We start from the raw sequence: 27,645 nt of genomic DNA, 5'->3' as shown, positions 1-27,645 counted from the left end.
AACATATACAAAACCTATTAGGCTTACTTATGGAGACTCTTAGTCAAGCAAATATATTCCCTGAGATTGGCAAAGCCAGAGAATAACTGAGTCTTCCATAAGAATATTAATATAGCCTTAAGCTTACACATAATGAATTATACATAACACATAAGCTCTGCATTGCTGACTGTTAAGAAACACACATACCTTCAGCATGTATGAAGCATTCCTGATCTTAACAATGATCAGAAGTTTATAAACATAAATATAGAATACGAAGCTTATAATATCTTATCCTCTGCACACAGCATTGGATAAGTTAACACATACTGAAATATATAAATATCTTAAACATGAGTTAGGACCTTTACAAATCTAAGCTAAGCATATGAGTTGGAGAGATTTAGAAATAATATAAGGTAGTACTCAATTTACTACAACTTATGTTTTATATTTCAGGTACTCTGGATTAAGATGCTCTTAACTATAACAGGTCTTTTTCCATTATATTAATCATATTTTCTCTCCTATTATATTAATCATGTTTTGACAGGCTTTCTGCAATGATTATACACTAACCATGTTTTACAAGATTCTGTAATTGTAATATTCTAAATGAATCTAGAAATACAAGTTAAAAGGTTTAGACTCTCAAAGAGAGAAATGTTATGAAACATAGAGAAATTGTTTATAAAGATTATTTGAAACTGCTTGCTTACATTAACATAAATAAGCATGTAAAAGAATCATAATGATTGTACTTTATGACATATTTTGAGAGTGTGTAAATATTCACATGCATATATATATTTTATGTGAAATAAATCTAGAAGGAAGTTCCTTGTTTATAAATTTATTGGCGTGTTCAAAAGATGTCCTAGAGACCTTAACAAGTTTCTGGGAACCGTTGATTCCGGTCTAGTGGTGTCTCGCTGAATAAGATAACATATTCCTTCTCAGGAAGGGGTCCTTTCTAAGAGTGTAGGCCAGGGGTGGGGAACCTTTTTCCTATCAAGGGCTATTTGCATATTTATAATATCAATCGGGGGCCATACCGGACATTGATCTCCCCGCGGGGGGGCGGGGGGGGGAGGCTAGGGTTGCCAAGTTCCTCTTCGCCATGAGTGGGAGGTTTTTTGTGTGGCGCCTGAGCAGGACGGGGTTTGGGGAGGGACTTCAGTGCCATAGAGTCCAATTGCCAAAGTGGCCATTTTATCCAGGGGAACTGATCTCTATTGGCTGGAGATCACTTGTCATAGCAGATTTCCAGCTAGTACCTGGAGATTGGCAACCCTAGTTCCTTACTGTTTTCTCTCTACATATCAAGACAAATGGAAAGGTGTTTGGAGGGTGGCTTGTGGGCAGTTCAAAGGTGGGATAGGACTGCACGCCCCTCCACCCGAGGGTGCTGGAGAAGCCACCGGAAAGAGGGAAAGAAGGGAGAGAGGGAGAGAGAGAGGGAGAGCAAGAAATGGAGCAAGGGAGAAAAAGAAATGAAAAGTAGGGAAAGAAAAGGACGGAGGGAGACAGAAAGAGGCTGGGAGAGGGCAGCTGTCAGTGGGGCAGGACGCCGAGCCTCCACGGGAAGGGAAGGGTCTCCCGGTGCCCCGTGAGCTGTGGGCTGTTATGCGCGAGCGCGCCCCCACTTCTCTGCTGAGGGGGGGGAGGCTGGGGGGCCGTGTGTGTGTGTTTGGAAAAAGCGGGAAGGCTTTTTCTGTCTCTGGCCATTCATGCACGGGAGGTTTTGCCTTGGATTTGCTGCTCTCCAGATGCACATTCCCCCCCCTCCAAATTCTCAAAACTCTGCATGGGGGCTTGATGAGTTTTGAGAATTTGGATGGGGGAAATGTGCATCGGAGAGCGGCAAATCTAAGGCAAAACCTCCCGTGCATGAATGGCCAGAGACAGAAAAAGCCTTCCTGCTTTTTCCAAACACACACACACACACACACACACACACGGCCCCCCACCTCCCCCCCCTCAGCAGAGAAGGGGGCGCACGCTGAACAGCCCGCAGCGCATGGGGCGTCGGGAGACCCTTCCCTTTCTGCGGAGACTCAGCATCCTGCCCTGCTGACAGCTGCCCCTCCCAGCCAGGCCCACCGCCAGCAAGGGAGGGGGAGGGAGGTGCCTGAGCCTCCGCCCGCCCGACTTCCTGCCCTGCGGCTCGCCAGCCACCAGCCCGACCGCCGCACCCTTAGCCTGTGGGCCTGGCCGAGCCAGGCTGGGCCCCGCCACCTCCCACGTGCCTGGAGCGAGCAGCAGGAGGAGGATCCCCCGCCTGGCTGGGCCTTGCCGCCACTTCCTCCACCCACCCCTTTCAGAGGAGGAACGTCTGGCACGGAGGGAAGGAGGGAGGGAGCCCAGCCCAGCGCCCCTCTCTGCCTGCCTGCCTTGCCCAGGCCCCTAAGCCCCCCGCCCAGGGGGGGATCTCCCACCGGCCGGCCTGACCCGAGGGGGGGCTCCTTCCTACCCACTTGCGAGGGGGGGATGTGACGGTGGAGCACAGCTTCAGGCTTGTGAGAGGCGAGCGGGGTGGGGCAGAGTCTCCTTCGCGCCCACCCGCCAGCCACGCCCCTCCGCTCGCACTGGCCCTGAGGGCGCTGGAGAAGCCGCCGGCTATGCTGAGTGTGGGCGCTTGGCTTCTGTTCCCCACTCGCCCGGCCATCTGCGCCCGCTCCAGTGGCAGCAATGGCGGCGGCTTCTGCAGGAGAGTCTGCGGGCCACCACCAATGATGTCGCGGGCCGGATCCGGCCTGCGGGCCGGAGGTTCCCCACCTCTGGCGTAGGCACTTAACTGCCCGAACCGCGACAGCCCCTCCCACACTGTTGACTATTAGATGAAGTAAAAAACAGAATGCCAAGGCTCTGTGGTTACCTTGGTGGCCAGGGTCTGCACCACGCCTCGGATCTCGTTGTTGAGGCATTCAACCGTGGACTGAAGCTGATGGTGCAAGGTGTTCTGGATCTGTTCTGGGGCAACGACATCTCCTATCCGCTGCTTCAGACGGGCCCAGTCCAGCTGCGAGGGCAACTTCAGGATGATCATGCGAAGCTGCTCAATATTGTTCACTACAACGCAGAGCTAGAGGTGGGGTGGGGGTGGGGGACAAAAGAAGCTGTTAAACCGATAAAAGAGTTCATGTCCTCCAGAAGGTTGAGTGGCTGGATCTTTTACTTCTTTCTGTTTAGAAGCCAATCCCACATCCAAAATGAACGTACAACATACAGACATATCGGTAAGGGAGCTGCGATTGGCCTGACTTTTCCCAAGTGATATACGGCACTACGCCTGGAACAAAGCTGTCCCCTCCTGATGACATTGTCCAGCTCTATGGCTGGATGGAAAGTTAACCTTTTTAACTACAATCTCCCTTTCTCTGGAAAGGGTTGAAACATATAATAGGAACTATACAAGCATGAGAGCCAGTGTGATGTGGTGGTTAACAGCGGAGGACTCTAATCTGGTGAACTGTGTTTGATTCCCCAATCCTCCACATGAAGCTGGGTGACCTTGGGCCATTCACAGTTCTCTCAGAACTCTCTCAGCCCAAGCGGAGGCAGGCAATGGCAAACCACCTCTGAACATCTCTTGCCTTGAAAACCCTATGGGGTCGGCATAAGTCAGCTGTGACTTGACGGCACTTCACACACATGCGAGCACAGTTAGAACAAAATCTTTGTCTCCTAAAAATTGAGCCTTTGAGTCTCCTGCAAAGCTAATCTGCATGGCAGAATGGAAGAACATCCCAATCTAGTGTGACAAACCAAAGGAATGCACTGCAGGTGCCAGGGAAAGTTTTCATTAAACTTCATAGGAATAAGGAGTTTCTGCACTCGCCTGGACAATTCTTTGCACTTCCAACACCTTTAATCCAAACTTGCTATTGAGAGGAAGGTGCCAGAACACTTCAGTTGACACAATCGGTTTATTTTCTGATCATATTTGATACCATATAGTAGTAACAGCTAGCCTGACCTCGTCAGTTCAGAAGCTAAGCAGTGACCCAGGGTGACGATGGCTGCTGCCAAGGGACAAGGAAACTGTGGGGAAACCTGACATATGGAAGCCCTGTTGCCGCTGCACTTTATCCAGCAGCTGCATCAGCAACGGGAAAAACCACGCAAGCCTGGCCCGGTGTGGAAACCAGGATCTGGCTCTACCACTTACCCGGTTTGCTGCTTCTCCCTCCTCACGCTGGCTTGACGATGACAATTCTTCTGCTCTTGCCTTGATCAGCCGGCAGTACATCAGAGCAATCCTACACATGTCCTAAATAGCCCAGAAGAACGAAAGCTTAAGGTACCAAGTATCATGTGATCTTGGGAAGTGCAGGCTCTTGGCAATCTATGGCCTTTTATGCATGGCTGTTTCCCTCGCCGCCACCTCTCTGTCGACTTGAGGTCTTCGTTTTGATTATGCATGCCCTTTCCCACCATCAGAGGTTGCCTTGCTCTCCCCCTGCACTTTGCCCATGTTTTCAGAGACCTATTTTATTTTAGTAGAAAAGGGCAAGAGTCCAGTAGCACCTTAAAGACTAACAAAAATATTTTCTGGTAGGGTATGAGCTTTCTGAAGAAGTGAAGTATGAGTATCTGAAGAAGTGAGCTGTGGCTCACGAAAGCTCATACCCTACCAGAAAATATTTGTGTTAGTCTTTAAGGTGCTACTGGACTCTTGCCCTTTTCTACTACTGCAGACAAACACGGCTACCCACTGTGAACTATTTTATTTTGAATTTGAAAATGCAGGAAAACGTGGGGAAAGGCAGGGGGAGAGCGAGGCGGCCTCTGACGGTCGGAAATGGCATGCATAATCAACATAAAGGCCCAACGTCATCGGAGGGGTGATGGCAAGAGAAACAGCCATGCGTAAAAGGCCTATGACACAGGCAGGCTTCATCTTCACATTTCACAAGGAGACTTGGTTGCCTCCTTTTTCCTCCTGCAGGTGAGGCAGAGCGGACTGTACCATAAGGCAGCACAAACAAACGTCCTGGGACACCAATCACCCAGACTTCCAGAGGTGCGGTCTCTCACACACACACTTTCAGCATGCTTCTTCTTAGCAGCCAGGAGCCATTTCAGAGCTGCAACTCCTCTTTCTGGCTGCTGACGGAAAGCAAAGCCCAAAATGGCAGCCAGAGAGGGAGGATCCCTTCTCCTCTCCAACTTTATTTCAAATAGAAAATGCCCTGGTGATGGCTGAGGAGCAGCTCCCAACTGAACTGCTTCCTCTAGTAGGAGAGGCCCCCTTCTTCAGAGTCCTTTATAGGGTAATGAGGAAGGAAACTGAGAAAAGAGGAGGACTAAAGGAGTTTCTCTTTTTATTGTCGAAGGCTTTCCTGGTCCGAGATCATCGGTTCTTGTAGGCTATCCGGGCTGTGTGGCCGTGGTCTTGGTATTTTCTTTCCTGACGTTTCGCCAGCAGCTGTGGCAGGCATCTTCAGAGGAGTAACACTGAAGGACACTGAAGACACTGAGAGACACTGTCCTTCAGTGTTACTCCTCTGAAGATGCCTGCTGGCGAAATGTCAGGAAAGAAAATACCAAGACCATGGTCACACAGCCCGGATAGCCTACAAGAACCGATTTCTCTTTTTAATCATTTCAAAACTTTCCAGTACCCCACTCTTTCCAAAGCCTCCTCTCTTATTTTCCTACCCCTCCCAGCAAGCAATCTGCTTGAAATCCCCTCTTTCCCCATACTTCCCACCAACCATTCAGCCCACCCCCTTTTCTTACACATTCCCAGGGGCTAATTCGGATTTCATTAACATTTTCCATTCTCCAGTCAACCTTAACTCCTTCTCCCTACCAAAACTTTTAAAATAATTTCCTGACTCTCTGTCTCGAATAACTTATCTTCTTACACTTGCCAACTGTCTACCAGGCAGGGTTGCCAACTCCAGACTGGGAAATTCCTGGAAATTTGATGGGGAGCCTAGGGAGGGCTAGGGTTGGGGAGGGACCTCGGAGGGGTATAATGCCATAGTAGGGTTGACAGGTCGCCCTAGGGTTGCCAGCTCCGGACTGGAAAATACCTGGAGATTTTGAGAGTTGGGTCTGAGGAGGGCGGGGTTTGGAGAGGGACTTCAATGCCATGGAGTCCGATTGCCAAAGTGGCCATTTCTTCCAGGGGAACTGATTTCTATTGCCTGGAAATCAGTAATAGTGAGAGATCTCCAGCCACCACCTGGAGTTTTGCAGGGGACGAGGGGGTAGGGTTGCGAGATCCAGGCTGGGGAACTCCTGGAAATTTGGGGATGGGGCCTGGGGAGAACAGGGACCTCAGTGGGGTACAATACCATAGAGTCCACCCTCCAAAACATCCGCTCTGTAGTCTAGAGATGAGCTGTAACTCTGGGAGACCTCCAGGCCCTACCCTGAAGGGTGGTAACCCTCCTACCTGTTAGGGATTCAGTGCGAGTTCCATTTCTGCCAGGGCAGTTAAAGGGTTAACTTGTTTACATCAATAGTTTAGATCTGTGGTTCCCAACCTTTTTTTGACCAGGGACCACTAGGACTTTTTTGTTCGGTGCAGGGACCCCAAGGTTCAAAATAAAAATTCTGAGAATTTGAAAATAAACTTTAATCATAACTGTTAGTTAAACATTAAACTTAGAATAATATTTGAATATATATTTTTATAATAGAGAACTTTTAATTGAAAATATTAATTTATTATGGGTTTATAACTTTGTTTCACGGACCTTAATTTAGTTCTCGCGGACCCCCAGTTGGGAACCAGTGGTTTAGATAGTCTCAAGATGATGATGTAAATGACAGATGTAAGTATTCTATTGGCTAGAGAATCGCCATTGCAAACGTGCAGGAAGGCACGGAGTCAGAATTGTTTTATTATCCTGTCCTTTTGTTAAAGGTGTGAAACTTTGGAGCAGGATGTGTCAGTTACCTTTTGAATCTCACAGAAGCAAGATGCCTGGTCTTAGCTCTCCTGAGCTGGGACACAGACAAAGGGATTTTAAGCCATAGTACCTGCTAGAATCTATAGCAAGTTTTATAGGGAACTAGATAGAAAGATTGTTATTTGTTTTACTCCATGTTACCCTTCCTGATTTTTAGTACAGTAAAGGATTTTTGTTTGATTAAGAAACAAGTCTTTGACTGTTTTATCGTGTGCTTGACCTGAATTCTTTCTAACCGCAATCACGATTCATTGGGGCCTCTTAACAAACCCCAACACTACCAGTACAAAAGTGCATGTTTTTGCCCTTTATCCACCTTGACAGAGGCCTGATTTACCCATGCAGGAGACTGTGATGGGAATAAGGGAGTCAAATGGACTGTTCCATTTCAGACTGCAGAAGCTTCACATTTTGGAACTCCCTTCTATGTTTAAAAGAAAACTTTCTGCAAATAGAAATATCACCTTATGAGCAAAGGATGGGGGTGGAGTGGGAAGAAGTTTTCTCCCTGCTGTGTAAGGGTTTTAAAAAAAAAATTAATGGAGTTTTGTATGCACAGGAACATTCATTGCTGGAATCCATCACCCACAGTACAAAGTAATACATTCCATCTTGGGCACATGTAAACCAGGCCTATGTTAAGGGTAACTAATCAGTGTTCAGTTCGGTGTAGGGTTGCCAGGTTCCTCTTCGCCCCCAGCAGGAGGTTTTTGGGGCAGAGCCTGAGGAAGGCGGGGTTTGGGGAGGGGAGGGACTTCAATGCCATAGAGTCTAATTGCCAAAGCGGCCATTTTCTCTAGGGGAACTGATCTCTATTGGCTGGATAGAGATCTCCAGTTAGTACCTGGAAGTTGGCAACCCTAGTCCGGTGATCTGAAGCATGCTCCCTGGGTGCAACAGTTTACCTTGCCTAAAGAGATATCTTGAGCCACCCCCATGGGCAGGAACAATTTAAGGGACAGTTGTCCCAGATCTGATTCATACTTGCTGTAGGGCCTATAACAGCAATCTCTCTTCTGCAACTGCAAGGCTGGAAGAGACTTAAGAATCCTCTTTCGTTTTCAGATCCTGTACCCTTATCAGTAGGGTTGGCAGCTTTGGGTTGGGAAATACCTGGAGATTTTGGGTGCAGAGCCTGAGGAAGGCGGGGTTTGGGGAGGCGAGGGACTTCAATGCCACAGAGTCCAATTGCCAAAGCGGCCATTTTCTCTAGGTGAACTGATCTCTATTGGCTGCAGATCAGTTGTAATAGCGAGAGATCTCCAGCTACCATCTGGAGGTTGGCAACCCTACTTATCATATTACCAGTAGTTCATAATGTTCAGAATATTATAGTGGACTACAAGAGCAAGAGGGATCAAGGTGCCCTGTGCCCCAAGCTGCTGGAAGGAGTAGAATAAAATCTGTTGTATATAAAATGGCTGCTGTGTAAAGATAGCTTTCAGTGGCTCCTCTCCTCCATTTGGCAAGCCATTTACATGCACCAGCTTGCCACAGGAATCATGGTATTTCCCCCACTCCACATGGAAGCATGGCCTCCAAGTTGCATTTTGTCAGCTTTTTGGTTCCTTAAGAGCCCCATGGCGCAGAGTGGTAAGCTGCAGTACTGCAGTCCAAGCTCTGCTCACGACCTGAGTTCGATCCCAAAAGAAGTCGGTTTCAGGTAGCCGGCTCAAGGTTGACTCAGCCTTCCATCCTTCCGAGGTCGGTAAAATGAGAACCCAGCTTGCTGGGGGTAAAGGGAAGATGACTGGGGAAGGCACTGGCAAACCACCCCGTAAACAAACAAAAAAGTCTGCCTAGTAAACGTTGGGATGTGACGTCACCCCATGGGTCAGGAATGACCCGGTGCTCGCACAGGGGACTGTTACCTTTACCTTTTTAAGTTCCATAAGTGCCTCAAGTAAACTAGGTTGCATACATTAGAAAAAGGGGAAATCCTTTTCATTCTCCAGCTTTGGCCATATCTGGTACCTCAGAAATGAGAAGACAAAGCCTTGTAGCCTTAACAGGTAAGGTTGGTCACACTCTAAAGTCCAATAACACAAGTTCTGCCATGACAAAGTGTGTGTGTTTAAATATAAACTACCTGACAACTGCATTCTTTGTTTATATACCACTGGGGGGAGGTGTTCCACACAAAGGCCATTAACGCATGGGCAAGATGTCACCGGTTAATCTCTCTCTCATCTCACACTATTTTAATCTGGGATCATAACAGTAAACGAACGTCCGTCTCCCATCCCACACTATGTGCACCACCCGATGCTCCATGCGTTTGGGACATGGGATAACGTGGGATATTCGGGGAGTGCTCCGTCGCTACCGACGTCATTACATCACAGTCACGTGATTGTGCGTCCTTGGCGTCTTCCTTTTTTTCCTTCTCCCCCCTAGAATTATATGCCGGTATACCAATGCAACTCACTTCAGGACGTTAGTTTTTCTCCTGCCCTGCAGCAAAAAGCAGAGCTCTCCGGCCCGCAGCTGCGCCATCTCCATTTTTGAGGCGGCAGGAGGCTCGGAAGCTCGGGGCAGGCGCGGCTAGAGCGGGGAACGCTGAGTCCGCCGGGCAGCTGAGCAGCGGCTCGGCGGGTGCCGCGAGAGATGAGCGGACGCTTGGCCCGTGTTGTCAGGCTTAGCGGCGTCACCTGCTTGCTTTCCTGGCCAGGGGAGGGGCGGTTTTGAGCCCCTGAGGGGAGTGAGCCTGTGAGGGAGAGGCGCGGCCTCGGCGCGAGGCGTACACGGGGCCTGGTGTCAGCGGGTGGCTGATCTACCGGAGGAGCCCCCTCCTCTCTTTCACGGGGAATTTCACACACACACCCCTCTTTAGGGCGGCCAGGCGCTAACAAAAAAAAATCACTCCCGGTTGCGTTTGGCCGGGTGATTATCACACACACGCACACGCTGGCACGCACGCACACACGCAGTCTTGGGCGGCAAGGACTAATGGAATATCAACCCGGAAGCACACGCATGACGAAACAACCGGATTTATCTCGATTGTGATCTGTATTTCGCGATAAGACGGGTCTTGGAAAACACGCAAGTAAATCGCGCTCGTGGTAGATTTGATCCGCAGAGAGGGGACAGCGTGTGTGTGACCACTGGAAAACCGCTACATTAGGGGGGGAGAAGGAGACCAAATCGGTCATGCGTTAACCGCCAAAATCTTTTTTTGGGGAAAGTTGGCGTTCATGGAACTGGTGTGTGGAAGCAGAAATACAAAGAAAAGGCCATAAGAGTCTACTGGCTGGTTCTGGAAGCTGCACTGAGTGACCAAGTCATTGCAGTTCGCACAGATCCCCTCTACTTACTAAGTCTTTTTACGGCCTTTACATAGTCTGTTCACACAGTCAGGGCCGGATTTAGGTTTGATGAGGCCCTAAGCTATTGAAGGTAATGGGGCCCTTTATATGTCCAGCTGTTCTTTGTCAACAACAAATTGTTGCTGTTTTTTGTGTTGAATATATGCTATATGGTAATTTATTGACCTACACAACACAAAACACTGTTGCTTTAAGTAGGTTTTATTTTATTTGTTTTTTATCTTATATTTTGGAAATGTACATCCAGGTTTTTTTCCCCTTTAAATTCTTTTTGGGGGCCCAAGAGAGTGGGGCCCTAAGCTATAGCTTGTTTAGCTTATACGTAAATCCGGCACTGCACACAGTGGCCAACCAGGTGCCTCTAGGGAGCCCACAAACAAGACAACTGCAGCAGCACCGTCCCGCCTGTGTTCTACCGCACCCATGATAATAGGACTCCATTCCTTCCAGCAACCATAGGAGAAAAGAAATCCTTCCTAATCTTTGCCACGGATAGTCTGAAACACAGGCCTGATTTCTGCACATAACCATTCCTCAATTTAATGCCACCCACACTTTGGAGAGCTAGTGAGGTGCAGTGATTTGATCTGGGAGACATCGATTCAAAGCTCACTCAGAGTGAATTTTGGGCCAGTCACACTCCCTCATTCTGATCTTCTTGTCAGGGTTGTTGTGATGATTAAATAGAGATGGGAGAACCCATCTCTACCATAGTTACATTGTGGAACTCCCTGCTCCAAGATGTGGTGATGGCTGCCGACTTGGAAGGCTTTAAGAGGGGAGTGGACATGTTCATGGAGGAGAGGGGTATTCATGGCTACTAGTCAAAATGGATACTAGTCATAATGCACATCTATTCTCTCCAGGATCAGAGGAGCATGCCTATTATATTAGGTGCTGGGTAACACAAGCAGGATAATGCTACTGCCGCTGTCTTGTTTGTGGGTTTCTTAGAGGCACCTGGTTGGCCACTGTGTGGACTGCTGGACTTGATGGACCTTGGTCTGATCCAGCATGGCCTTTCTTATGTTCTTATGTTTATGTATGCTGTCCTGAGCTCCCTCAAGAAAGGGGTAAGATTACAATGTGATAAATAACCAACCTCAACAAATTTCACCATAATCATGAAAGCCTCCTCAGGATCTGGCCAGTCCAGCTGCTGCCAGGTCTTGACCATCTGAGCATAACAGGTAGATAAGTCCACAGTGGATGTACTATGTTTATTCAGCTCCCCCAGTGGCTTCAGCTGGGCAGAAGGAGAAAGAAAAAAACACACACACACACAAAACAATTAATCAAAGGTAGGGTTTCTTTTTTAAGTCTTTGGGCATGTTGGAATCTCCAGGTAACACAAATGGGGCTTTCACTCCCGAATTTCTGACCCTAAACCACTTCATCCAGAATGTCCAATCAGCTCTTTGCAGCCCACCTGCAACACTCTGAGCATCCCTGGGCATCTACAGCAGTTTATAAAGGCACAGAAGCAGCTAATCTTTGCTGAGCAACATTTCTAAAGCCATGCAGAAAGCATGCATGCATGAAAATTGACAGAATATGCTGTGATGGCGAAACTAAGCAATCTAGTAAATAAAAGACCTAGAGAAGAATTTATCTCAAACTGGAGGCTCTATTATGCTTATGTGAGAACAATATAAGTTATGAGTTTGATATGGAGGATATCAAAATGTGTTATTAAAATGTATTGTTCAAGTTTAATAGAAATATAGAAATAGACAGTAAATATAGTATACTTTAGAATGTATCAGGACATAAGGGATATCCACACCCAGGGTAGACATGCATACTTTTGTCGAAATAACTGAACAGTAGATAAGATTTGTGAAGTATCACTGTAACCCCCATCCCCCCCATCCTTTTTTATGATTATCCTCTTTTAAAATAAAATAAAAAATTAGAAAAAAAGAATGTGAAGATAATTGAGAGCCAAGAACAACTGATCCCTTTTGTTACTGGTGATCCCTTACCTGATCCACCTGTACAGCTCTCTGAGTCCTTTCCAGGCCAATTGTGTATGTCTTCTGGAGCCATTTGGGGATGGCTTCCTTAAACCACTGGTGGAAATTCATCAGTTCAAGAGGTGTTTCACTGGAGATAAAGTAACATACAACAACTCCTACATAACAAGGCAGATTCAAGGATGGGAGCCTACTGAATCAACCTCATGCAGGCCTGCACTGAGAGCCTTCCATTTGTACCAACTCAGTGGTTCCAGTCTGGTTTTGCTCCACAGATTGACTCAATAACTCAATTACCGTGGAAAGGTTTGGCACAAAGGAACTCTGATCCCCCTGATGAAGTTTATACAGCGAAACAAGTAGGGGCTTTAAAAAGGTAAAAGTAGCACCCTGTGCAAGCACCAGGTCATTCCTGACCCATGGGGTGACGTTACATCCGGACGTTTACGAGACACTTTGTTTACGGGGTGGTTTGCCAGTGCCTTCCCCAGTCATCTTTCCTTTACCCCCAGCAAGCTGGGGATTCATTTTACCGACCTCGGAAGGATGAAAAGCTGAGTCAACCTTGAGCCAGCTACCTGAAACTGACTTCCATCAGGATTGAACTCAGGTCGGGAGTTGAGCTTTTAACTGCAGGACTGCAGCTTACCACTCTGCGCCACGGGGCTCCTCCATTAGTAGGCACTTTACATGACAATAAAACTGTCATCTTTCACCTGGCATCTCTTTTTCCTTTTTTGGTTTGCCGGCACGTTGTTTGGTGTATCCCTATTTTTCTTTCTCTTTAGAATGCTCCAAAGATTGGTCATTAGGCACAGCGATCGGAAACCTGTTCTAAAAGCTCCTCCTCACATAAAACACTCAATAACACGCTATATTCTCTCAGCAGTACAGGCTAAAACAAAACTGCTCACAGGAGAGGGAAGATACACAGCAGTCTCTATACGGCAGTCATAAAAAATGGGTAATCTGACCTGAAGGCAAAGCCTCGCCCTCAGCAAAAGCCAGTACCTGTTGCACAGAAATTCTTTCATGCGATGCAGTTCCTGCAGGTTGAGATAGAGCTGGAAAAGGCTCTCTGCTGTCAGGTGGGACATGCCGCTGTCCATCATGCTCAGCTGCTCTTTGACATAACAGGAAACCTATAGAAGATCAACAGCAGCTACAGCTGGTCACGGAGAACAAGAAACCCCAGTAGATAAACTGCCATTCCCAAAGGACCAAAAATGTATTTAATACACATGCTTTGAGCTACCTCTGCAAACCATGCAAGATATTCAAAGTGTACAAAATGCAATTGCTTACATATTGAAAATGTTCTTTTAAAAATAAAATAAATTAAAAAGCCATAATATGGACATAAGATGCAAGCTTGGGACTCAATAATGCCATTATAGCCTGCCTTGAAATTAAGGCCAGTCGCTGCAATGATAGGGGAGCGTAGCTCTATAACTGTCTTTCCATGATTTTCTCATAATTTCCTCCTCGTTTTTTCAAACCTCCTTTGATCCAATTTGAGAATGCATGGAGAAACAGCAAAGGAACCACAGAAAGACAACAAATGGAAAACAAGGAAGCTCAGAAGGAAAAACAAACAAATATGCTGCAGTTTGGCAGCCAAACCACAAGAGAGCTAGCATGCAGGGGGGGGAACAGAGGTCATTTATGCAGGGGAAATTTGTTTGGTTTGCTGCACAGTTTTCTGCTCTGAATTCTCAAACATCATATGCATGAGGGCTCCCCCCCCCCAATTCCAGGAGTACCTTGTGATTAATTAGGCATTCCCAGTGAATCAGGGAGCTTCTGAGTCCCTCCCGCTGAAAACGCAGCCTTGTTGCACTTTACTTGGAGGGGGCGGGTCAGCTCTTAAAGGGACTGCGTGTGCTTTTGCTGGTTATTCCTCCCCACCTTTCTTCCTGCCTTACAACCTTTGCAGCCTCTCTTTGGTGTCTGCCTGCACATTTCATGACAATCTAACTCCCTCTTTTGTGCTTTGCTTTGAGGGAAGGGGATAAATGGGAGGGACAGGCATGTGGGAGGGAGAAGCCAAAATGGGTGTGGGGAGAGAAACCCGAAGTTAAGAGATATGCATGGAAATGGGGCAAATTTGTGTCACTCTTGCCTCGAAGAAGTATTTAACTTCGTTCTAAAACAGGATCCTAGAATTGCGGGGGAAGAACGAGGCCACAGCTAAGTCACGTCTGAAGGTTGGTAAAATCATGAATAAGCAGTTCAGCAGGGACTGCAAAGTAAATACCCCTGCATAAGTGGCCAGAGAGATGCTGCACACCAGGATGTCTCAGCCAATCCGTAGCAGTCTCTGTCTCTCCCTCTGACTTTGCCAGAATCTCAACTGCTGTTTCATTACACGTAGACACAGAGCTGCCCCTCTCTCCACCTCTTCTCTGATGGCTCTGATGGGTGCTGGGACAGAGCCATTAAGACCAGCTGAGATAATATTAATAACTGTTAAGAAATATGACAATTTTGTCTTCTGGTTCCCCACAGCCACGCCATTTTAAGCCAAGCCTTTAAGAGGGACTGATCTATAACAACAAGAATACAAGCTCACAACAACACTCATACGACTGGTCGCTACACATTGATTCAAGTCAGCATGAATTAGCCCTAAGTCAAACCATTAACATAATTGGTTGGGGAAGTTTCATTATTAATACAAGTCAGATGAAACTTCACCTCATCTCTGGGTTGCCAGATCAAAGCCAGCATTCCTGTTATATCTTTGAGGCCATTTATGCATGGTCCTGCTTGCTATGAAGCAGCTACTCACCAGCTCCTGAAGTTCTAAGTAGGCAATGGAGAAGAGATCCAGTCGCATGGAGCTACAAGGGTGAAGGAAAAACTGGTGATCGGAAATTTGATGGACAACTCCAGAGGTTTTAGCCATCTGGTTTATTGCAAATTATTTCAGATGATGTACAGCAGTTAGAGGCCCAGGGCCAAATGCAATGCTTTAAATAACACCAACTGGCCGGATACGTCTTTACACATTAAATAGCCCTTAATGACATTAGGGCTTTGAAGCAGAGGTCCAATAGGGGTTTGGTGTCTCCCAGACTCAGGTCTGCACTTTTCTCTTTGCAACTGGAGCATGCGAAGCCAAAGGGGCTGCAGTCTTCCCCTCCTCACTCTTTTCTTCTCCTTACATGGCCGCACGTAAGTTTTGCAAAAGAACCCATAGTGGCTCCAAAGGCACTTCAAGGAGAAGAAACCAACGTGGAGGGGAAAGATGAAACCACTGGGCCCCAGCCGCGAGAAGAAAAGGGCATGCGTGAATCTGGGAGAGATAGAATTCCCAACTGAATGGCTGCTTCAAAGTCCTCACGTCTCACTCAAGAAACACAAGGACTTTAAAACGTGTAAAGAAGCCTGCAATTGTCAGCCCAAGAGCAAGAGAATTATGTAAAGGAAGTAATGGAACTTGTGTACAGTTAGGGTTGCCAACCTCCAGGTGGTGGCTGGAGATCTCCCACTATTACAACTGATCTCCAGGCGACCAGTTCCCCTGGAGAAAATGGCCACTGTGGAAGATGGACTCTATGGCACTGTGCCCCACTGAAGTCCCTCCCCTCCCTAAAGCCCTCCCTCCCCAGGCTCCACCCACAAAATCTCCAGGTATTTCCCAACCTGGAGCTGGCAACCCTACGTACAGTCCACTTTGCGGAACCCAGGAATGGCCTGGACAATCCACCTTTTACCTCTTGTCAAAACAAGCTTATAAGAATACTGAATGATGAGGGATGTACAGTGTAAAAAAAAATTCTGTGTAATTCCAATGATCCAGTAACAAAAAGTGAAGAAATTTCGAGTTTGTGCATAGAACAAAAAAAAAAAAAAAAAAAAGATCCAGAGATATTGCATCACCTTCTGGCCAGTTTCCCCCTCTAGATTTTCTTCCTAACATGATGATAGATAGAAGGCATATTCAAACATACATTCAAGGAAATTAATACAGGCAATAAGTAGAGGTTTATTTTATTCTCCTGGAAAGAACCAGCAATTCCAGTAAAGGGGTGGAATATTGCTGTTGCTTGGGGGTTCCACTCTCTTGGACTGAACAATTCACTTCAAAGACTGAGGTAAACCTTTTGTGAGCACCCAGCAGACTCCAGACGACTTCTTCCAGAGACTTACTTGCTGAAATATTTGTTCCAGACTCTGTGGCACTGCTGGAGATCTGCGTTCACTTCTGTGACCAGACTGACCAGAGCTTTGCCACACTCCTCCATAGTCTACAAAGGGAAAAAAATAAGGGAGGGAAGTCTTGGCATGAGCAGTTTGGCTTCCACTAGTCTTCAAACTGGTGGATGATTCCAATCTCTACACGGGACATTCTTCAAACTGGTGGATGATTCCAATCTCTACATGGGACACAATCCTTGCCCAGGAGACTTCCGAAATTACAAGCTACCCTTTCTGTTACATCCTGTTCTCCTTCTGTACATTGTACTTATTTATAACATGACTTGTACGGCTTCCATACCTTCCCCCGTTTAGCGGGAGGGGGGAATCTTTCTCCAGCTCAAGGGGAAAGTGTAGGATGGCTGTGGGCACAACTGATTTAGGGAAGGGGAAGACTTTAGTTCTTCAATGGGCTCCCCCCCACAATGAGTTGCAGTGCTGTGAAATGAGGATTCCCAGTGCTGCAGTGAGCAACTCAGCATGCCTGGATATTGTGGGGTGCTACATCACTCTAAGTGTGTATCAGTGCTACCTCCTTGAATGGGATGTCCCACTCTTTTGGTGCTTTCACACATGCTGAATAATGCACTTTCCATCCACTTTCAGTACACTTTAGCGATTGTTTGCAAGTGGATTTTGCCATGTCACACAGTAAAATCCAGCTACATTGAAAGTGGATTGAAAGTGGATGTCAACACTTCTACACCAACGCAACAGAAGTGTGGGGTAGGAATGGGGCATGTGGATGCCTGCTTGCGCATGACTGCTTATTTGGTTGAATTGCCCATCTGGACGAGAAATGCAGCATGTGAACCATCCCTTTCATAGCTGTGGCTGGGAGTAGGGAAAGTTTGGCAAATGCCAAGTGGGCTGTTGTGGCCATCCTAGAATCTATGGGATTCACAAGTCAGCAACTCCTGGCAACCAGACTGGAAAGAGAGATTTACCTTGACCATTGGCTTCAAGTGTTGTTTCTTCATCTGGAACCATTCTGCTGTTCCTGTCTGAGAAAAATAGGACATGGAATGAACAGCAATAAAGCAGCATTCTTCATGCTCCAAAACACATTTAAAGCCCTTGTGAGGGGAATGGTCAAACACCACTCACATATGAATAAATAATTATTTGGCCCGATGTTTGAAGGTACATCATGCCAGATGTCCAAGGGTGGTATAGAATACAGAGAGAAGGCTTAAAACTAGATCGTTTGACCATTCCTATGAAATACAACATTCTCCACAGAAGAAAAAGTGCCCCACACATTTGTCCACAGCGGCAGGAAGGGGCAATCCAAGGCCCAGCATCTGTGGCCAGTTTGAAAGAGGAAGGATGACCCTCCTCGTTCCAGTTTCACTTGATTGCTGAAGGAAGGAACATAGAGATTCTCAAGGCCTCAAGAAGAGACCGAACTACACCAACGGGCTTGGGAGGTGAGAGCACTAAGACACCTCTGTGGCTGTTTACCTTGAGTCCCTCTGTCACCATTTGCTGAAGATCGGGGGTCACGGCACAAAGTTCTCGGAAGGCTTTCATTTTGCACATTTGTACCAAAAGCCTGCAAAGATGAAGCCCATTGCTGAAATAGCGTATTTAAGACCTAGCGTTTCTGATTCTCCTTTCACACACCCCACAAAATAAGTTCATCACTTGGCTTTCGGATGGGCTTCTGTGTCTTTCACATCAGGGCCCTGCGGGACCTAAATGAGTCCAGCACAGCCTGCAAAACAGAACTGTTCCACCAGGCCTACACCTGAGGGCAGCCGCGAGTCTTTCCACTATCATCATTGCAGGCCTCCCCATCCTCCCCCCAACCTGGCCTGGGGGTCCATTGCTGACCAAGCCTGTCTCGTGGCTGCAATTTAGAATTAAATGCCATCTTGTTTTATTGTTATATGAAGTATGGTATTTTGAAGTATGTTTTAATGTATGTTTTAATTGATGTTTCATGATTATGTCATGACCCGCTCTGAGACTGGCTTGCCGGAAATGAGGGTGGGATATGAGATAGATAGATAGATAGATAGATAGATAGATAGATAGATAGATAGATAGATAGATAGATAGATAGATAGATAGATAGATAGATAGATAGATAGATAGATAGATAGATAGATAGATAGATAGATAGATAGATAGATAGATAGATAGATAGATAGATAGATAGATAGATAGATAGATAGATAGATAGATAGATAGATAGATAGATAGATAGATAGATAGATAGATAGATAGATAGATAGATAGATAGATAGATAGATAGATAGATAGATAGATAGATAGATAGATAGATAGATAGATAGATAGATAGATAGATAGATAGATAGATAGATAGATAGATAGATAGATAGATAGATAGATAGATAGATAGATAGATAGATAGATAGATAGATAGATAGATAGATAGATAGATAGATAGATAGATAGATAGATAGATAGATAGATAGATAGATAGATAGATAGATAGATAGATAGATAGATAGATAGATAGATAGATAGATAGATAGATAGATAGATAGATCTGTGACAGAGATTCAACAGGTGAAGTTTGCAGCAATGGGAAAAGCTTCCATTGTCTAGTTTTCACCCTGCTGGAACAAACCCAGCTTCCTCTCAGTAGCATTGGGGACAATCCAGGACTGATTTTTGACCCAATACCCCAAGCCCTAGATAACCTGCTAGAATAGAATATATCCTGGGAGAATTAGGGTTGCCAGGTCCCTGTTTTGTTACCGGTGGGAGATTTTTGGGGCGGAGCCTGAGGAGGGCGTGGTTTGGGAGGGGAGGGACATCAATGCCATAGAGTCCAATTGCCAAAGCAGCCATTTTTCTCCAGGTGAACTGATCTCTATCGGCAGGAGATCAGTTGTAATAGCAGGAGATCTCAAGCTAGTACTGGCCAAATTGTGCATCCTTTTCTGTTTTAATTTTAGGTTACAGCCAGTTAGGCTTTGTTTGATTTCACAGTTGTTGTTTGTTTTGTTACTAGCATATGTAACTGAAGGATTCATATTGTTGAATTATTGTTATTTTTTTGTTAGGGTAATAGATTCATATTATATAACTCATAAATTTGGATATAGAGTTCATAATGTTTATTGGTTTGTTTATTAATAGAGCCCCTCGTGCTGTTCTTTTTACTAGCTAGTCCTATTACAGCAAAGGAAATTGTTTGCATATAGTCCCTCGAGGTTGGCAACCCTATGGGAGAATATATCCTGTCATTTGAAGGAGCACTCAATTTTCAAGGGAGTTCTCCTGTTTGAAGGGAGTGGAAGTTTAATTGCAAGCTGGACAAAAATGCTGGAAGACAGCCCTATATGAAGTTCCAATGGAAAGGCCAAAGACTTGTGCATATTTCCATGATTAGGAGAAAGTCAGTTTTGAAAAGAGTCAGACAAATGAATAAGACGGCCAGTGGTTGTAAGGCAAGGCTTCACTTCCCCATATAAATTGTCCTAACCTGTGACTAGCAACAATGTAATAAATCAGTAACCTGACATGTGCTTACTTATGTACCATTTATACAGAGCACCAAATTCAGCTTCTCTTACCAAAGAGCATAGAGCAAAGAGCATAGGGTATGCACATAGTGCATGCGCCTCTATTTATAGAGAACCATTCAGATAGCAAACCTGAGCAGTGATTGCAGCCTCTGTGTAGAGTTTGCAGCAGAGAGCGGGAAGACGATCCGGTACCTCCGGAGGAGAGAGATCCCATAGGCCAGCAGGGACTGGAAAGAGTCAGCCAGTTCTGCTTTCTGAACAGAGCAGCGAGAAGACACATTAGTACTAGTGAGAGAGTCACTGCACTGTTCAGCATCTCTTGACAGCAAAGATCCCTCGGGTTCTTACAAGGGCCCCTTCAGTTGTCCAAGCAGGGCAGGGGCTATGGTCAGGAAGAAAAAGTACTCAGAATGTGGCTTCCCCTCACTTCTTGAGGCAAAGATAGCCAAGTACACGTTTCCCATATCGGGCAAAGGCGCAGCACAAAGTTAAGTGTTTCAGCAGTAGGAGGCAAAAACCTGATGTTGCCACACAGTGGCTGAATTTGTGCATAGGCATTGGAATTAAATCGGTGTTAGTGGTTGTTTATGCATGGGGTTTGTTGCTTGCTGGACCCACACTTTCCTGTTGGGAATCTTATGCACCAGCAGTCTCCAAGCTCAAATCAAGTCCCGCCCCTTTAAACGTTGCTTTGTAATTGACTTATTTTGTAGAGCTTACTGTGAGAGAGAAAAAAAACCAAAAACGCAATTGCTGCATAAAAAAGCATTTTAAGAAGAAAAAAACAAAAAACGGAGAAATCTGAAAGAGGGAGGAGAAATCCAAGCCTCGGTTTTAAAAAGCCTTTCTTCTGCTCAGAAAGAGCTCCGAGGAAGCAGGAAACATTTTAATCCCTGCCTCTTTACACGCTGCTTTGTAACTAGTTGTGAGAGAAACCGAGCTTGCGTGTCCCACACTTTGCAGTATGCACAGGGATTTCATCCAGGCTGAGCTCAGGGGAGAGGAAAGAATTGAGTTAACAGAGGAATGGGAAGTCCTGGGATTTGTGAGATCTGGCAGCAAGATCATTTCTAATGGACGGAAAACTCATGCATAACTCCAAGGAACAATTGAGACAGATGGGTGGGGGGAATGTGAGTGAAAGTACCCATGCATAAGCAACCAGAGTTGCTAAATGAATACATGGTGGGATCTCAGTAGAATTCCCTTTTATATAAATCCTTATTGTTTCTGAGGCTGACTCTGTTTGGACTGGAGTATGCTTCCAGCCCTATGGACTGAGGCATGGTTCTAACCTGTTCAGGTTTTAGTCGCCCTTGCACCCACTGGTACTCTATGCTGGTAATTTGATGGAGTAGGCAGTTGCTGTTGAACTCCAGGATCAGGTAGAGCTTGCTGTAAGCCAGCCATCGCCTGCATCAAAGAGGAGGAAAGAATCACACCAAGCATTTAAATAATGGCAAACAGGGGGAATTGGCCCACAAACCTAGAAGAAGGGGGCAATATTCACTGAGAGTTAGAGGGATTAAAATTAATCCAATGAAGAACTCCCAATTTCTGCAATCAGAAGATGTGCATATGCAATCATGCATATTAGGCCTTGGTTTACTTAATTTTTCTTAGTAGTAACACTCTAGAATTTCCACAGAAGCTGGAATTTGTTATAGTAGGAAACGAGGAAGCAGATATTACACAAATCGGGAATTACATAATAAATAATAAGAAGTTCCATAGAGTGAGTCACATTCTGCATGCAATACATGATCACGAGCCAAGAAGAAACACCAGTCAAACTCATAAATAGGTTTCTAGTCTGGTGGGGAAAAATCAGCAGAGACATCTAAGTCAGATGGCTGTATTATACACCACCGTCCCTCAATCACACCATATATCTGTAGACTGATTTCCCAGCATCTTGATGAAATAGGGAGGAACCGTAATATTTCTTAAAAATCAGAGAACAGAGGAGGGAACAGAAAATGAAGTCCCTTCCCAGAAGTAAGCTCTCAAGACAGATTTGTGGACATGCCACAGTCTCAAACACAGGAGTAAAGGGAATACTCACGCCATATCCTGATGGAAATTAGAAAGGTCTTTCTGAGTTGCATGTAGATACAAGATTGTACTGGCTTGTTTGCTCAGCTCTCCATCCCAGGAGGTGCTGCCAGCCTGCGGAAAACAACAGTAAAATGGTTCCTTCTGAACATGGGTCAGGTAGAAAAGAATGAGACTGCAGCAGTTCCGTTACTTAGTGCTTTTGCCTCACTGAAACTCAGTTCTGATTTGGCTCTGGATATCTAGGATATCCAGGAGTATCCAGACAGGAGTCCAGCCCTCTGCCCCGAGGCAAAACATGACCAGGAATAGACTTCACTACCACTACAAGAGGAGACAAGGAATGTTCATGGTGTCATCCATAACACATCATACGTTTAAAATGTTGTTTTACAACAGTTGGGCATCTTGACTGTTGCATATGGGCACAGCGTGTCCACACTTTCTGGTGTTTAAGAGGAATAGTATCTCATTTCCATTTCCATTGCATTTAAGGGAACATATTTAACCACTCCACTGAACAAAGTTTGAAACCTTCCTCCAACTAAGATGCCTTTGGCCAACTTAAATGGCTTTTGCTGTAATGGAAGAGCCACTTAAAATGGAGGAAGGCTCATGAGGCTAGAGAATGTTACTCCAGCCTAGTGTTGGATATGTGCCGCTGTGTCTTGTCTACATGCTGCACAACTACCAGTGGATGCCCTGCAGTCGGTGGAGCTACTGAACTGTCAGTTTATCGCTCAACAGTTTGCTGTAAGTCTCTAAGGGTTACCCCTCTGAGATCAACTAAGGTGCTTCAGCTGCACCTGAGTAGGAGAGGTGTATGAGCTTGCATAGAGAAGAAAGGAGCAGATGACCAAATACAGATGCCTAGATGAACACATCATCTGGTCTATTTTGTTTATTCATTGAGAAGATGAATCTATACCTGACTGCCACAGTCTTTGCCTTGGTATCTCTGAGCATTTTTGTCCCCTATCCCATTTACCTGATGCTGAAGGATTTCATAAGAAACCATCTGCTGAAGAAGATGCCGGTGGACTGTGTAGCTTGGCTGTGTCTTACTGGCTGTGGTCGCCCTCTGAAAAAAAGGAAAGAAGTCCAGGGAAATAAAAGGAAATATGTCTTAAAGAAGATGGAGAGAATCCATGAGTGACCAACAACTCACCCATTAATACACACTCATACAATACCAAGAAAACTTTGGGATATTATCTTTGACCATTCAAATTTAGGAAGAGATTTTGGCCCTCAGCGTAGCAAGTACACCTGATGGCGGCTTGCTGCTCATTATTTATTATATTTTATTCACCCTATTTATTATATTGCATTTACCCTTCTCTAAAACACATTTTATTTATTTAATGTATTAGTAGCCTATCTTTCAAACAACAAAGTTCTTCAAAGGTATTCAAGATCAAATGGAAGTCACATACAATAATTAAAATCAGCATATAACAAATTAAAAATGCAGAAAATGAGATGGTGGGGGAAACTCACAGCAGGAAGGATAATCTTAAAGAGCTGGTAGGTTTGCATATGGGAGAAGGAGGGTCTTAGTGTATCCCAGGGCCACTGTATTTTTGAAAAGTTATAGTCCGGGTTCCTTGGACTGCACCCGAGACCCATGGACTGCACCCGAGACCCAACTTGAGTTCCCTGCAGCCACACAGGAGCTGTGGGGAATGGCTTTTTAAAAATAGGGAAGAGCTCAAACAGGCTCAGAATGTGGCCATGGGGGGGATGAGCCCTTCTTCAGTTTTCCCGCACTGAAACAGCAGTGATGGGGAGTTATTTCCTCCTTTTTGCTGTTCCATGTGGAGTATTCTGTGCATGTTAAGTAGCAAAAACAGGGAAATAACTCCTCCCCCGTAGGGTTTCCATGTCCCTCTTCACCACCGGTGGGAGATTTTTAGGACACAGCCTGAGGAGGGTGGGGTTTGGGGAGGGAAGGGACTTCAATGCCATAGAGTCCAATTGCCAAAGTGGCCGTTTTCTCCTGCTGAACTAATCTCTATTGGCTGGAGATCAGTTCCAATAGTGGGAGATCGCCAGCTAGTACCTGGCAACCATACCTCCACAGCAGGGTTTTGGCACACAGAAAATGGCTTGGGGAGCAGGCAGGAGACCGTCCTCCTCCTGAAGCAGCATTCCAAGTCCATTTGGGCTCTCCTTTTTTAAAAAAGTAATTCCCTGGAGCTGCTGTGTGGCTGCTGGGAACTCAAGCTGGGTCGAAAAAACGTGGACCCAATTTTTTAAAAACATGAATGTACAGTTTGACCCCCAGACTATTTAGGGGGTTGAAGGTCAATAACTGCACTTAGAATTGGGCCTAGAAGCCAACTGATAGCAAGTGAAATTGTTACAAAACTGGCATATGTTCCCCATGGACCATACCAATCAATATCCTAAACCAACTGTAGTTTTTGAACACTTTTCAAAAACAATCCCACCCAGAGCACCTTAATATAATCTAGTCCAGACAAGATCAATGCTGGATCAGACCAAGGCCCATCAAATCTGGGGGTTCTTTTAAGGAGCATCACCAGTAGGTATGCTGACAATATAGGTGCCCCTTCAGAGCCCCAGAAATATTCCCCATATTCCCCCCCCCCCCAAAAAAACCATACCAGTATGGGAATTTGGGAATATTCAGAAATCCGAAAAATTTTCAGGTCCAATATACCTGAATTTGAATTTTCCAGATTTATTATTTTTTGCCCAACCCTACTACCCTTCAAATACTGCAAGATGCAGAGCATTCCCGCATGTTAGTAGACCCCCTCGTGCTTACCTTCTTGTGAATCAAGAGGAACTGCAGGCGGCACTGTCCTCTGTTGGGATAGGTTTCTGTGCGAGGTTCCAGATTGTGCCAACGGTCTTCTATGCAATGCAGGTCCTGTATGAACAAGAAGAGAAACCAAAGTTTGCATCAGAAAGAAAAAGAAAGTTCTGCCAGAACTCTATCTAAAACAAACTAACTAACTAAAAAACAGCCCCTCCACAGCCCCAGAAATATTCCCCATAGGCTATAATGGAGCCAATTTTTTTCGGTTTCCCCCCTACCCTCAAACCCATACCGGTATGGGAATTCGGGAATATTCAGGAATCCCAAATATTTCCAGGTTCAATATACCTGAACTACATTTTGTCAGATAAAGCAGGAGTGTTATTCCATAATAATTCTGCTTGTAGAACATGTATTTTCAAGCCAATTAAATGACTGATCAGTGAAAGTTTTAAAGTGCAAGTTTAAATTTGTTCACTGGATCAAGGTGACAACCTGCAATAATTCTGGATCTTGGGGCCTTTACAGGGCCTGTGGGCCATATTCAGTGCAGCACTGCTACCCTTTCCATTTGATGAAAAACAAACAAATGCAGTTCTTTTTCTGATATGAATCTAAAGCCAGCAGATCGTTTACAATTTCAAACTATTTTTAGGACAGAAATAGCATTCTACCATAGCTACTATTTCATTATTTAGTGCATTTTTATCCCACCCCCTTTCCTCCAAGGAGCTCAGGGATGTGTACTCAATTCTTTCCCCTACATTTTATCCTCACAACAATCCTGTGAGGTAGGTTCGGCACACAGAAAGTGACTGGTCGAAGATCACCTGGCAAGCTTCCAAGACAGAGTGGGGATTCGAACCTGGGTGTCCCAGATCCTACTCTGACATTCTAACAACTACACCATATTGGCTCTACATCACCTTGAGACTGGTGTGCCCTCATCACAGGAGCCCAAAAAAAGGAGATGGGTGTTAGGATTATCAAACATGAAAGAGCGGAACAACCAAAACCACGATTTCTGGTAAATTTATAAACATCACAGGCACTGTAGCTTTTAACCTGAACCACAGCCAATTATTGTTCATTTATTTTCCAGATACGGATCTCAAGATCGCACTACACGAAGTGGTAATTTCACTGACTCCGCATGCAGGTATTGGAACGGCTACCATTCCTCCATCCCCAGTTTCACTGGGGGGCTGTTAGATACGGTGAAACCCCTATGGTCCGTTACTTCTTGGGATGACAGCCAGCCATGTGAAAGCTCTAAAATGTGTTAATATCTTAGCTGAAAGCAAATACTACTGGCTTTTTGCCGCTGACTTCCTCCTAAATAACTGCGCAGTTGATGCACCTACTGATCCTTAGATAGCCTCAAGGAGGTCTCATGAACACCAGCTGCCACACTAAAGATGGAAGTGACAATTTGTTGGAGTGAGAGCAACTCAGCATGCCTGGACATTGAGGGGCGCTATGTTACTCTTAAATTTGTAGTTGCTGTTTCTTTAATGAGATGTTGCTGTTTGGCTGAACTTGGGGAGCTGCACTCTAACTCCTCCTTCCTCAGCAGCCATTTTGTCTCTCTGCTCTTTCCACATGGTCTGCAAAGGAGGCTGACGTTTCTACAGGTCTCTCCTGCATAAACCATACAATCATACTCGCACTCACATGACGCTGGATTAGCTAGCCACTTGTATAGGGACATGTATTCTTTAGATGAGGTTTTCTATCTTTTATCAACTGCAACAAGAATGTTAACAAACTGAACCTGAATAAATGTAAGTTCTACTTTTGCTTTTGCAATTTACTTCTTGGGAAGACTGAATTTATTGCACTCAATATCTCGCTTCCATGACTGGGCAAACTCTGCTATATTAACCAAATATAAAATCCCAACACAATTCACATCAAGAACTGAGAAGGTCATTTGCTTTGGGTGATGCCCATTTTTCACCTGTCAGCACAGTTCTCTCACAGATGGTGCTCACTGTTTTGCTTCCTCACCTGCACACGAAGAACCACATTCCCCAGAAAGTCATGTTGCCCTTTGTCCTTCCGAGCATCCTTAAAAATCCTGGAGGAGAAAAAAGCAAACCGAGGAGGACAATACAACAGAAAAACTTGCCATGTACAAAGCAGTACAGAATATTCCGGATTTTGTTCTTCAATTGCCTGATTTGTTTAATAAGTGCTCCTAAGTTAAAGGGGGCTCTGAAAAATGCCGGGGGGAAGACCCTGATATTAGCACAAACCTTTTAAGGCCATGGAGGTCTGATAGTTCTCCCAGTTTATGGCGTACAGATTCAACTTCATCGAAGTCCCTACGGGAAAGGGATAGAAAAATGGGAAGAGGGTGTGCACTGTCAGTGTCCCTTTAAGATAGAAATTGTCTCTCTGGCACTGTCCAGTGAGAAGAAGTGCCTGAACAGCCCAGTGAAGATATCCTTAAAGCAATTGTCAAAGGAGGAAAGGCCTCTACATGATCCATTTTGAGGTTTAATTCCTGCAATGCAGGTCACTGGAAGAAAGGGTTACAATGATCGTGAATTTGCTTGACATAGCTATTGCTATTGTACAGTGGCTGAACTCCATTTTGGGGAGCCTGCCCCAAACCCTGCCCTGTTCCCTACTTCCCTCTGCTCAGCAAAGTTTGCTGCTTTATGCAAAAAGATTTGTTGAGACACACTGATGGGTACAATCTGTGGAAATAGGCCTGGAAGGTTTAGAACTCTGCTTTCTTAAGGAGTCACCCCAAAGGCGTACTAGGCAGACCTACTAGGCAGACCTAGGTGATTGCCAGGAGCACCAAAAGAGACCTGCTGGTGGCAAGTGGCAGCCCTGGGTAGCGCCCCTCCCCCCAGCTTCAGCACCATT

General features: G+C 45.5%; 1 protein-coding gene across 1 annotated transcript in view; it reads right to left on the bottom strand.

Moving 5' to 3' along the window:
• The window catches only part of UNC13D (unc-13 homolog D), a 64,124-nt gene that overhangs the window by 12,367 nt on the left and 24,112 nt on the right, over positions 1 to 27,645 (bottom strand). The window contains exons 8-23 of the mRNA XM_056862128.1: positions 27,024 to 27,092; positions 26,776 to 26,845; positions 24,772 to 24,876; positions 22,966 to 23,058; positions 21,988 to 22,091; positions 21,218 to 21,335; positions 20,052 to 20,176; positions 17,884 to 17,974; positions 17,367 to 17,423; positions 16,372 to 16,469; positions 15,008 to 15,059; positions 13,228 to 13,358; positions 12,226 to 12,346; positions 11,343 to 11,486; positions 4,154 to 4,255; positions 2,861 to 3,067 (exon numbers count right to left, since the gene is read on the bottom strand). Of these exons, the coding sequence (XP_056718106.1) occupies positions 2,861 to 3,067; positions 4,154 to 4,255; positions 11,343 to 11,486; positions 12,226 to 12,346; positions 13,228 to 13,358; positions 15,008 to 15,059; positions 16,372 to 16,469; positions 17,367 to 17,423; positions 17,884 to 17,974; positions 20,052 to 20,176; positions 21,218 to 21,335; positions 21,988 to 22,091; positions 22,966 to 23,058; positions 24,772 to 24,876; positions 26,776 to 26,845; positions 27,024 to 27,092 (1,687 nt within the window). The remainder of the gene's footprint in view (positions 1 to 2,860; positions 3,068 to 4,153; positions 4,256 to 11,342; positions 11,487 to 12,225; positions 12,347 to 13,227; positions 13,359 to 15,007; positions 15,060 to 16,371; positions 16,470 to 17,366; positions 17,424 to 17,883; positions 17,975 to 20,051; positions 20,177 to 21,217; positions 21,336 to 21,987; positions 22,092 to 22,965; positions 23,059 to 24,771; positions 24,877 to 26,775; positions 26,846 to 27,023; positions 27,093 to 27,645) is intronic.

This window comes from Euleptes europaea, chromosome 1, assembly GCF_029931775.1.
Source record: "Euleptes europaea isolate rEulEur1 chromosome 1, rEulEur1.hap1, whole genome shotgun sequence".
Taxonomy (NCBI): domain Eukaryota; kingdom Metazoa; phylum Chordata; class Lepidosauria; order Squamata; family Sphaerodactylidae; genus Euleptes; species Euleptes europaea.
Note: the sequence above shows the minus strand (reverse complement) of the source record. Positions and strands in the feature narration are given on the sequence as shown.